Source organism: Terrapene carolina, unplaced genomic scaffold (genome assembly GCF_002925995.2).
Source record: "Terrapene carolina triunguis isolate 2854851 unplaced genomic scaffold, T_m_triunguis-2.0 Scaffold131, whole genome shotgun sequence".
Taxonomy (NCBI): Eukaryota; Metazoa; Chordata; order Testudines; family Emydidae; genus Terrapene; species Terrapene triunguis.
Window position 1 is genome coordinate 24,764,338 of NW_020664482.1, and position 10,818 is coordinate 24,775,155.

At 52.2% G+C, this 10,818-nt stretch overlaps 1 protein-coding gene across 1 annotated transcript in view; it reads left to right on the forward strand.

Annotated features, from left to right (window-relative positions):
• Nucleotides 1-4,126: 4,126 nt before the first annotated feature.
• The window catches only part of FAM155B (family with sequence similarity 155 member B), a 79,025-nt gene continuing 72,333 nt past the window's right edge, over nt 4,127-10,818 (forward strand). The window contains exon 1 of the mRNA XM_024201327.2: nt 4,127-4,948. Coding sequence (XP_024057095.2) covers nt 4,127-4,948 — 822 coding nt within the window. The remainder of the gene's footprint in view (nt 4,949-10,818) is intronic.

Consider the following 10,818-nt stretch of genomic DNA (forward strand, 5'->3'; position numbering starts at 1 on the left):
CCCCCCGCTGCCCCATCCAACCCCTCCTCTCATTCCTGACTGCGCCCCTGGGACTCCTGCCCCATCCAACCACCCCTTCTCCCTAACCACCACCAGGAACCTCTGCCCCTGATTGCCCCCCACTGCCCTATCCAACCCCTCCTCTCCTTCCTGACTGCCCCCGGGGATCCCTGCCCTCATTCAACCCCCCTGTTCTCCACCCTCTGACCGCCCTGACCCCTATCCCCACCCCCGACCCCTGACCACCACCCCGAACTCCCCTGCCCTCTATCCAACTCCCCCTGCTCCCTTACCGCGCTGCCTGGAGCACCGGTGGCTGGCGGTACTACAGCCGCGCCACCCAGAACACCAGGACAGGCAGCCGTGCCACCCAGCTGGAGCCAGCCACGCCACCGCGCAGCACAGAGCACCGGGTCAGGCCAGGCTCTGCAGTTGTGCTGCCCCAGGAGCTCGCAGCCCCACCGCCCAGAGCATTGCACCGGCGGCGCAGTAAGCTGAGGCTGCGGAAGAGGGGGAACAGCAGGGGAGGGGCTGAGGGCTAGCCTCCCGGGCCAGGAGTTCAGGTGCCGGGCAGGAGGGTCCCGTGGGCCGGACATGGCCCGCGGGCTGTAGTTTGCTCACCCCTGCCCTAATCCATGCCCTCAGACAGGGCTGGCTTTAGGAAGTGCGGGGCCCAATTCGAACAGTTTCGACGGGGCCCCGGCAGGGATGACTAAAAAAAAAAAAACGTAAAAAAACACGTGGGGCTTGTACTCACCGGGCGGCGCTCCTTAGTCTTCGGCGGTGGGTCCTTCACTCACTCCGGGTCTTCGGTGGCACTGAAGGACCTGCTGCCGAAGTGCTGCCAAAGACCCGGAGTGAGTGAAGGACCCGCCGCCAAAGTGCCGCCAAAGACCCGGAGCGTCGCCGGGTGAGTAAAAATTAAAAAGGAGCCTCTAGCCAGGGAAGGGATTCTCAGCCACTTGCCCCCACCCTGGCAGCCCTGCCACTGGACGCGGGGCCCTCTTAGGCGCGGGGCCCGATTTGGGGGAATTGGTGGAATTGGCCTAAAGCCGGCCCTGCCCTCAGATATGTGAGTATCATGAACACAGCTTTGTCTGGAATCTTCGGGGCACAGAAGAGCGAGCAATAGGGATTTATTCTGCATGCTGCTAGCACGTGTCATGGAGCCAGCTAGTGCCTTTTCTTTGCGATGCCCCATGTATCTCTCTCCTTCATGCTAGCTTTATAGGAATCAGTCAGGCTGCAATGCAGGGGGTGGTCCAGAGGAGCAGCTCCAGTGCAAATGATTGTATAACTGGAGGGATGTTACTAGAGCTGGAAGCAATGACAGGCTCAACTCAGTGTAACTCACTTCAGGATACAGATGAAAGCCCCAGAAATAGGAACACTTGGACCAGTTCCCACAAGCCAGGTTAATGCCTGCGAGTGAGAATGGATCTGTGTTTGGAAAGGCAGGCTCAGAGCACGCACTGTCTGCTGCTCTATTAACAGCAGGGTTTCACATTGCAGAGCTCTATTTATTGTTCATTTCTCTTGCCCAGGAAATCCCTAGCGGAATGTTAACGGGGCTTGGGACACAAGCAAGTGACGTTCCCTGAAAGTTGGTTTCTTCATCCATTTTAGTGGCAATTCCGAGTTGACTGTCGGTGCCCTAGAGACAGAACACTGGGGACACCTCTTGGGAGGGCTCATTTCCCGACACTTCGCAGGGCTGAGGGCGTCTCTCCTTCTGGGAGTGACGGGCCCCTGCACTGGCCCCTGCTCGGAAGACAGAACTATGGGGCTCGGGTGCCGCAACACCGCTCTGGCTCCCCAGATGTTCAGCTGGGGCAGGGATGGGAACAAACCCCTGCCTGGCAGAGACCGGTCACCTCCCCGTCGGAGTACTGGGACTGAGGGTGTCCCGAGGCCGGTGTCACCACAGACACCGGCCAGTGCGTGACCCACAAGGCAGGAGCCCTTACAGTGCTGCCAGGAGGCAAAGCGCTGGGCATTGTCTACCCCTAGCCAAGGTGAAGAGCCACACATTGCCAGACAGCTCTGCTCGCTGGGATGCGCTGGGATCTCCTCCCGGGCAGAGTCCCAGGGCTGGTTACATGGGAATAGACAATGGGATGAGTGTGCCAGTACCAAACGGAGCCACGCCTGGCTCGTGCTGCCGCTCGCCGTCTCTAACGGCGGCTGTCCTGCCCGGACACCCAGCAAGGCCCGGTGGGATTGACCCGGGGGTGCACGCGGACCCCGTTAGCGCGAAGCCTGTGTCTGTGCAGAACAGCTGCCTCCTGGACAGGAATAACCGCGGCGCTTTGCCAGGCTCGGAAAGAGCCCGGGACTCGGCTGGGGCTTCGCCGCAGGCTCCCGGGGGTTAGGAGAAGGGCAGCATTGAGGGAGCTCCTGGCGGAAAGGAGGAGAAGGCTAAAGAGCCTTAACCCAACCTCGCTGCAGAGAGTCCCGCTCCCTGCGCGGCTCTGACCCGCGCGCTGGTGTCTCTGAATTAAGCAGATGCGCCGCTCTTGGTAACTGGCTCCAGCCTTAGAAACGTAACGAAGCTCAGATCTTCCAGCTCAGCTCTCATCCTGCTTTGTCAGCTCTTGTGAATTCCTTCCCGATCATGGCTCCCAGGGATTTCCCGTCCTCTCTAAACCGCTGTTTACTGGGAAAACACACGGAACCGGGCTGGGCCAGAGCCGATCAATGTCACTGCGCTTCCAAACTTGTGCACAAGCAAATCGTTAGCACCCTGCCAGCCAGCGCGGGCGGGCGGGGGGGGATGCTACAGACAGGAAGGCTGCCGCCTGCACCCCACTATGCCAGGGAAGGCGCTGTGGGGCCCTCCGTCCCCCGCTGGGTCTGGCTGGGCTGTGACAGGAGCTGTCCTTCAGCACCACGGCACCTGCTAGCCCCTGGGTGGCCAGCGACGCCCGTTCCCACCACCCCGCGTCTTCCCCCAGGAGCGCAGCCCCGCAGCCCGCCTGTGGCAGAGCGAGCCCCGCGCAGAAGCAATGTCAGCTTGGTCCGGGACCTGCTTCCTGAATCCAGGCAACTTATTCTTCCAGCTCAGTGAGGAGATGCAAGGCGCGGGGGCGGGGGGCGGGGGGCAGGAGGAGAGAAGAGGCTCGCAGCCCCTTGGATCCGAGAGCCTGGGGAGGATCTGCCGCGGTGGCACACGCATAGAGACATTAGCCCCCTTCCCTCCCCCCCAGGATGAACTCCGGGGACCGCCAGCCACCGTGGCGCAGGGGGAGAGCGCGGAGCACAGGCCACCTGCAGCAGGGACCAGTCCCCCGGCGACGGCGCCGCGTGCCCAGTATCCCAGCGCGGTGTGTGCGCCAGCTGCTCAGCTGGGCCGGGGGGTGGGAAGGCGCCTGAATGAACGCTGGGAAGAGCGGATCCGATGAATGAACGGCTCCCTGGAGTGAATGGAGAGGCTGGGTTTAGCGGGAGGGGAGGCACAAAACAAATTGCAGGGTAGATGAAGAGGGGATGAGGAGCGCGCACGCGCCTCCCCCCTTCCCCCTGCGTCTCCCCCCCTCCCCCGATCAATTTCTCAAGGTGTTCTCTGTACAGCTGAAGATGGCGACAGCTTGAGGGGGGATGGAAAACAGGAGACACCGATCCAGGATGATCAGGAACGGGAAAAACGTTGCCCACCAAAAAAGAAAGAGGAAAGCAGCGTGATTGTGTGTGCAGGGGAGGGCAGAGGCAGGCAGGCGAGCGGAGAGGAGGCGAGGCACCCCGGCAGGATGAGGATGAGGAGGGCCAAGCGCTGACTGTGGGGAGAAGGAGTATGCTTCTGCCTGGCTCCGCTCTGGGCTGAGGGGCTCGCTGGATGGACTGGCATTGGCGAACAGCAGCCTGGACATGTTGAGGACCGTGGCGCTGATTTTTCTTCCCGCAGCAACATGCAATGGCTGGTGGTAGCATTTAGCAGCCCAGGAGGAGGTGGAGGTGGTGGTGGAGGAGGGGAAGGCACTTCCTTGTTTCTAGCCATGAGAATGATGCCCATCATCACACCATGCTTCAGAGGAGGTAGGTGACATTGTTGGGGGGAGTCTATAAGAGGAGAGGAGCAAAGAGAACCACACCGGAGACCGCAGTAGCCCCCCCACTCAGCCCCTAAAATATGATCAGGGGGGCTTGGATGTATCCAAGAGAAGATGACGCTGTGTTAAAAATTTGTTGTGCACCAAGACAAAACGACAAACCCTGCGCTGATTCCGAGAGGGCACAGAAATGGCGAATGTCTCTGGCATCCCTTCTATTTTTCACTGTCCTCCTCTCTGATCATCTGTGGCTCTGTGCTGGAGCCAAGCTCAGATCCAAGGATAGGAGCTTAGCCATGCAGACGCCTTGGGGGGACGCAAGCCAGCGCGCCTTCCAGCCACATTTCCTACTGACAGGGGATCAACAGTCACAGGAGGGGAGGTGTGAGATTTTTTTAAGCAATTTGACCAAATTTGCTGCTCCGATCCCATATTGCACTGGTGCCCGGGGTCATTTCGATCTGGACTCAGCTTGCACCAAATTGTATTCCTTGCAGCGACTCTTGGGCTCTTTCCCTTCTGTACCCTTAAGGCCACCCCCCTCCTCCTCCTCCTCCTCTTCATCAGCCTCTTTTTTTTCCTCTTCCTCCTCCAAAATAAACTTCTTAAAGGCTTATTTTAGGAACTTCAACCTCTCTTTTTGTGATACTTACACGATCTGGGACCTGCTGCTGGGCATGGCCGGCCCAGACAGCTTGGATTGCAGTTTGGACAACCTGATGGTGGATTTCGTGGCTGCTGCAGCCGGTGCTCTGGACGGAGAGGCGTGTAGCAGCTGCGTCCAGGCTTATCAGAGGCTGGACCAACACGCTCAGGAAAAATATGAGGAGTTTGACCTCTTGCTGGAGAAATACTTGCAATCAGAAGAGTATTCAGTTAGATCCTGCATAAGAGACTGCAAGGTAGGAGGGGGAAGCACAGGGGGCCTCCGAGCCCCTGCCAAACCACACTAGAAGAAAAGTAGCTTAAGGCAAATCACACCATTTTCCTGGGTCCCAGTCTCCCCTCCCCCATCTCCCTTGTTGCTCCTTTGTTCTGTCTGTTGGCTGGTTGGACTTTTTTGCTTTCACAAGAATTGGTTAATGCTGATATGGCCTCTTTGGATGTGCTGGAGCCCTGCAGCCCTGCAGTGTGATAATATACAGGCAAAAGTCACAGCAGCAGGAGGAAGATGAGGAGGAGGAGGAGAAGGGAATGAAACCGTTCAGTCTGGTAAAAATAATAATAATAAAAGCCCGCTGAGGGTATGACTCGAGCACTGGTGGGTCCCCCATGCTCTCTTTCATCTCACCCAACACAGTCTGGCAGAAGGCATTTCCTTGGGTCCTCAGATTCCTTTCTTCCTGATCTGAAAGCCAGTGGCATTCCCCTGGGCTACCTGGGCTTTCCAAACCTAATCCCACAAAGGAGGCTGGAAGGGGCAGATAGCCTGAGGGGTGCCACCACAGAGAACATTCCTCTGGTCAAGTAAACCCGGGTGCTGCACAAGTTCAGTCCCATAGAAATGCCCGTTTTGGACGGGAAATCAGTGGAGCAAAGCCTATGGAAGTGCGCCCCCCCCCCCCATGCACGCAGCCCAGACTTTGGGCTAGTGACTAGAACTCGCACACGGAACAGGTGTGGGAGCCCATTGGTTGCTGCTTCATCCGGCCTGTTGTAAATCAGTGTCGCTCCTGCGCAGGGGGGCGGGGGGAGGGGTGGGCTCTCGGTGGATAATTAGGCAAAGGTGTTTGAAATGAAGTGGCGACCTGATGTGACCCAAGAGAACAATGGCTCTCCCCTCCCCCTACCCCTCCCCCCCAGCTCTCTCGGATTGTCCTCTGCCCGGGAGGCAGATCTCCAGAGAGCTAGTCAGAAAAAGGGAAGAATCAGACGTTTGCCAACCCTGGTCCCTGCATACTTGTGTCCCGAGGAAAGTGGCTGGTAGATCAGGGAGTTAGGAGTTAGCAGAGGCGAGGCCTTTGAACCTCTCCGAACTGTTTACTCTTAACCACCTGTTTCTGCAAATCGCTTTCCCCCTGTTTCCCAAAAGTTGGAGGGGAACGAATGATTCCCTTCCCCTTGCTAGAAGAGGCCCCTGGAGCTGCTTGTGCTAAGCCCTCCATCCTCCTGCAGCGCAGTGCAGAGTCAGTGATATGAGCAGCCTGCATTTTCCATCTGAATTTACAGCCACCCCACAATCCCTCCCCACCCCAGCCAGACAAGTCACTCAAAGCCAGCTCCAGTTGCCTCAGATTACATTCCTAGCAGACCCCTGGGTCGCTGTTACTCATCAGCACACACAGCTACCCCTCTGGGTTGGGTTAGGGGCAGCTTAGTTCTGTCAGTTCTCCTCACTGAGTCATGGTGAGCTATCCCTATCAGGTGGTGATGGTGGAAGAAGAGAGACCGCAGTGGGGCTGCTTCTGAGGCCCATGCTGGGTGATGATCGGGGAAGGGTAAGAAAAGTGAATGTACATCCCCCTGGACTCTGAGGCTGGATGCAGGGCTGGAGTGGAGTGTCTGGCAGTAAATAGACAGGCACTGGGGGAATTCTGCTTGACTTGTGTAGACCAAATACTGAGAGCTCTAGGGGCTGGGCCTAGCAGTGAGTGTGTGGACAGTGCCTTGCACAGTGTGAGTGCTGCTATAATACAGAGAACTAATAACCATAACCAAATACATTTGTGTACCTGGGCACATTAATCCATGTAGGCCCTTATCCTGCCCTTGGCAGTGACACGTGTGCCCAGTATTTCATAGGAAGGCAAATACCCACAATGCACTTAGCTAATTGTGCAATGCTGTAACTCTTGTGGAGAAGAATTTATTCCCAAAGCTGCAGGTGATCACTTCATATGCAAGAAGCATAAGAGTTGCCTGCTCCAGCACCAATTGGAACCAACCTCCCAGCCCACCATAGTCAACTACGTTTTTAATGTATTCCAATGTCCATCCAGATTCCTTGTAAATTACATGAAACTCTTCAATCATTTCTCATGGAAATGACATAAAGGCTTAATCCCCATGACATGGCTCTTTGAACTTCAACATGTTCAACAGCCCTTGAGTGACTCTGATGAGATTTCCTGACTTCACCTGTGCAATCTCCCTTTGGCTGCTATGTCCAGGAAATGTAACTGTCTTGTTAAATTATACCTGAAACCTTTTCTCGGAGCAATTTCTTGGGGGAGAGAGAGTGTCTGTGTGTTATAGCAAAGGCTTTGCTTCCACATCACCTCACAGAGCGATTGTGTCAGCACTCATAAACTGACCAGGGTTGCTCTTGGTCAACACTTTTATGGGAGACCTCTAAGGAAAACTCAGGGCTGCAGTAAAGGAACTTGTGATGCATTAATTGGTGCTCTTCCCCCCAAGGAAGTATTGAACTAACACCTTAGTACGGTGCTGGCGTATGGAGTTGCTGCTGCAGGTACCATCTGTCAGGTGATGTGAAATTGAGATTTTGATCATCACTTCCGGACAGTTTTTGTAATGAACCTTTTTGGAAAGATGTTAGCCCTGTTGTCCTGGGAAAATTCCAATTTGGGTAATTACATTCTGCCTAAATTCTTCCTGCCGTTTCAAAGGTATATGGTGTTCTGCTTACACTGAATTGTTTTGTATTGCTGCTGTGCTCTGTTAAATTGTTGTCATATTCCACTGGAAAATGACTGCATTATTGCCATTTATTATTTTTATTGCAGTATCTTCCAAGTCCCTAGTCAGGAACAGGGTCCCATTGTGCTTGGCACTCTACAGACCTGTAGAAAGAGATGATCTCTGCCCCCCCAAAAGCTCAGAATCTAAGACACGGTCATGGAAGAAGTGTAAAAAAAACCAAAAGGAGTGAATAGGAGAAGGAGAAGGGTAACAGTGATAGGGATACATGGCTGCAAAGACTAGCTACAGTCACAACTTGATGGTACTGAATCCTTTAATAAATAAATAAAACAGATATCAGCAAGCCCCACTGGCAATCTACCTGGGCATTTTCAGATGGCAGTTTTCCATAGGCATCACAGACAAAGCGTATCTTAAGGAGGGAGAAGGTAGTGGCTTTATGGATCAGTGTGTGGATTGTGTTCTATATGTAAGTAGCAGAGTGGAAGAAAGCACAAAGACATTTGTGGGGGAAGGGGACAAATGGGCAGGCGTTGTTGGTGGGGTGACTCAATAAGCCACAGGTACGGAGTGGCAGAGATGTGTATATTTCCTGTGTGCGTAATTTTAAAAGCATGTCGGCATCCTTTAGGATAAAAGGCCTATAGGAAAGTCAGACACTATCTGTGTGTAACTATCATAGGGGAATTCAGAGGTGTGAGTAACCAAAACACAGGAGACGTATATCAGGGGAGCGATATAGAGAGGGAACTTTGTATATAAGAATATAAGAAAGGCCATACTGGGTCAGACCAAAGGTTCATCTAGCCTAGTATCCTGTCTTCTGACAGTGACCAATGCCAGGTGTTTCAGAGGGAATGAACAGAACAGGTAACCATCAAGTGATCCATTCCCTGTCACCAATTCCCAGCTTCTGGCAATTACAGAGGTATTAGAGACACCATACCTGCACCTCCTGGCTAATAGCCATTGATGGACCTATCCTCCATGAATTTATCTAGTTCTTTTTTGAACCCTGTTATAGTCTTGGCCTTCACAACATCCTCTGGCAAAGAGTTCCACAGGTTGACTGTGTGCTGTGTGAAGAAATACTGCCTTTTGTTTGTTTTAAACCTGCTGCCTATTAATTTCATTTGGTGACCCCTAGTTCTTGTGTTATGAGAAGGAGTAAATAACACTTCCTTATTTACTTTCTCCACACCAGTCATCATTTTACAGACCTCTATCATATCCCCCCTTAATTGTCTCTTTTCCAAACTGAAAAGTCCCAGTCTAATTAATCCTCAGTGGCCATCTACGTGGGCATTTTCAGTATATGGTTTTGGCATTAGTTCAGCAAAGCACTTAAGCACTTGCTTAACATCCACCTCTGTTGAGTTTAACATGTGCTTTGTGGAATAAGCTTTAATAGATAAACAGATTAAAGTACTAAATAAATTAGTGGGTTGGGGGCTTAGATTAAAAACTGACACCACTGAAGTCTAAACACTTAGAAATAGATCCGTATGTAAACGGGTACTCAGATACCATGGTGATAGGCTTGGCCTGGGAACTTAGAAAGAATAATATGTAGGGGTCAAGGTAGTGATAATAAGAAATATATCAGGTAATTTGCTCGATTGTCAAGTATTTACTGTGATTATTTATATCACCAAATAACATCAGTTTTACAAGTTTGACAAGATATATTTGAAAAGTAGCATTAGAGTTCTCCATTTGCAAAAAGAAGATAATACCTAACTCATCAGTTGTGGTGATTAGTGAGTTATGACCTGTTTTGCAAAGGTTCTGAGCATGTGCAGCTCTCATTGCCTTCAGCTAAGGTTGTGGTTATTCAACAGGTCTGAAAATTCAAGCTATTAATGTATAAAGCAATTTAAATTTGTAAAGTACTATTCAAATGCTGAATACCATTGTATTTGAAAATATAACTTTGGGCTATATACTGCTCAGAGAATATTTGCATTTAGGCAACATTGCAGAGCGCTTTTCAGCTGTTTTGTTCTGTTTTGTTTTATGTTTGGTTTTTTTAATGATAAAAAGAGCGAAAATGTGAGAATTAAAGGAAAATGCAGCAAAATCCGATTGGAAAATCTGTGGCTTCTGCAAAAATCCTGTATAAAAGGACCCTGGCCATAAAGATTTTGGAGGTTCAAGTAACACATATCTCATTTGGTGGGTTCTTTGATTATACAAGTTTTCCTGAACTGAGTAAATATGCAACAAGAAGGAACATTAATCCTTACTGTGAAATGCTTTTTTCACCAGAGGAAAATGCTTCCTGCAAATGATTGTGACTTCCCTTGTTTTGCTCCAGATCAGCAGGGGATGAGAGCAGGACTCTGCAGACAACATTTTTGTGAGGCAGAGTGAGAGGAATTTTTGAGACATATTTTCCCCTGTCCCTCCCTGGGTTGAGGGACTCCAGAGAGAATGATACAGACCCAAAGTGGGGAAGGCAGAAGCAGGGAACCCCAAAGGGCCTCCCCTAAAAGGACACAACTCAGGGTTGGTTGTTGCTTTAGTTTTTCTTTTATTGACTTGAACACAGATGAAAGGTGCTGCACTGACAGCTGTGGAGGGTGGAATGTCTCTGTATCCACACAACACATACAGCACAGACAGGGGGGACAAACTTCCTCTAGATGGTGGCTCCTCTCAACATCCTTCAGCCTGACCAGGAGGAGAGGACCCCCGCTAGGGGTGTGAGAGTAAATTTGACTTCATGGCCCACTCAGCCCTTGACATCACTGCAGAGAATGCCAGAAAGCAGGTCAATTAGTGCCAGTTGTGGTGATGGTGGCTTTTGTGATCTGGATACCTGCCCATGAGGAACTGGACTGAGACCCACCAAACTCATTTCACAAAATGGCCATTAAAGCCATCAGAGAGTAATGATTTGGGGGTTGCACTGGAACTGGTGAAAGGCTCTAAGTCTCATTCACTATCCCTGGCCCATCCAGTCTTCCAGCAGTAAATCTTTTGGCCCTCTCTCTAATTCAGTGTTTCCCAAACTTGTTCCGCCGCTTGTGTAGGGAAAGCCCCTGGCGGGCCGGGCCGGTTTGTTTACCTGCCGCGTCCGCAGGTCCAGCCGATCACGGCTCCCACTGGCCGCGGTTCACTGCTCCAGGCCAATGGGAGCTGCTGGAAGCCCGTGCTGCTTCCAGCA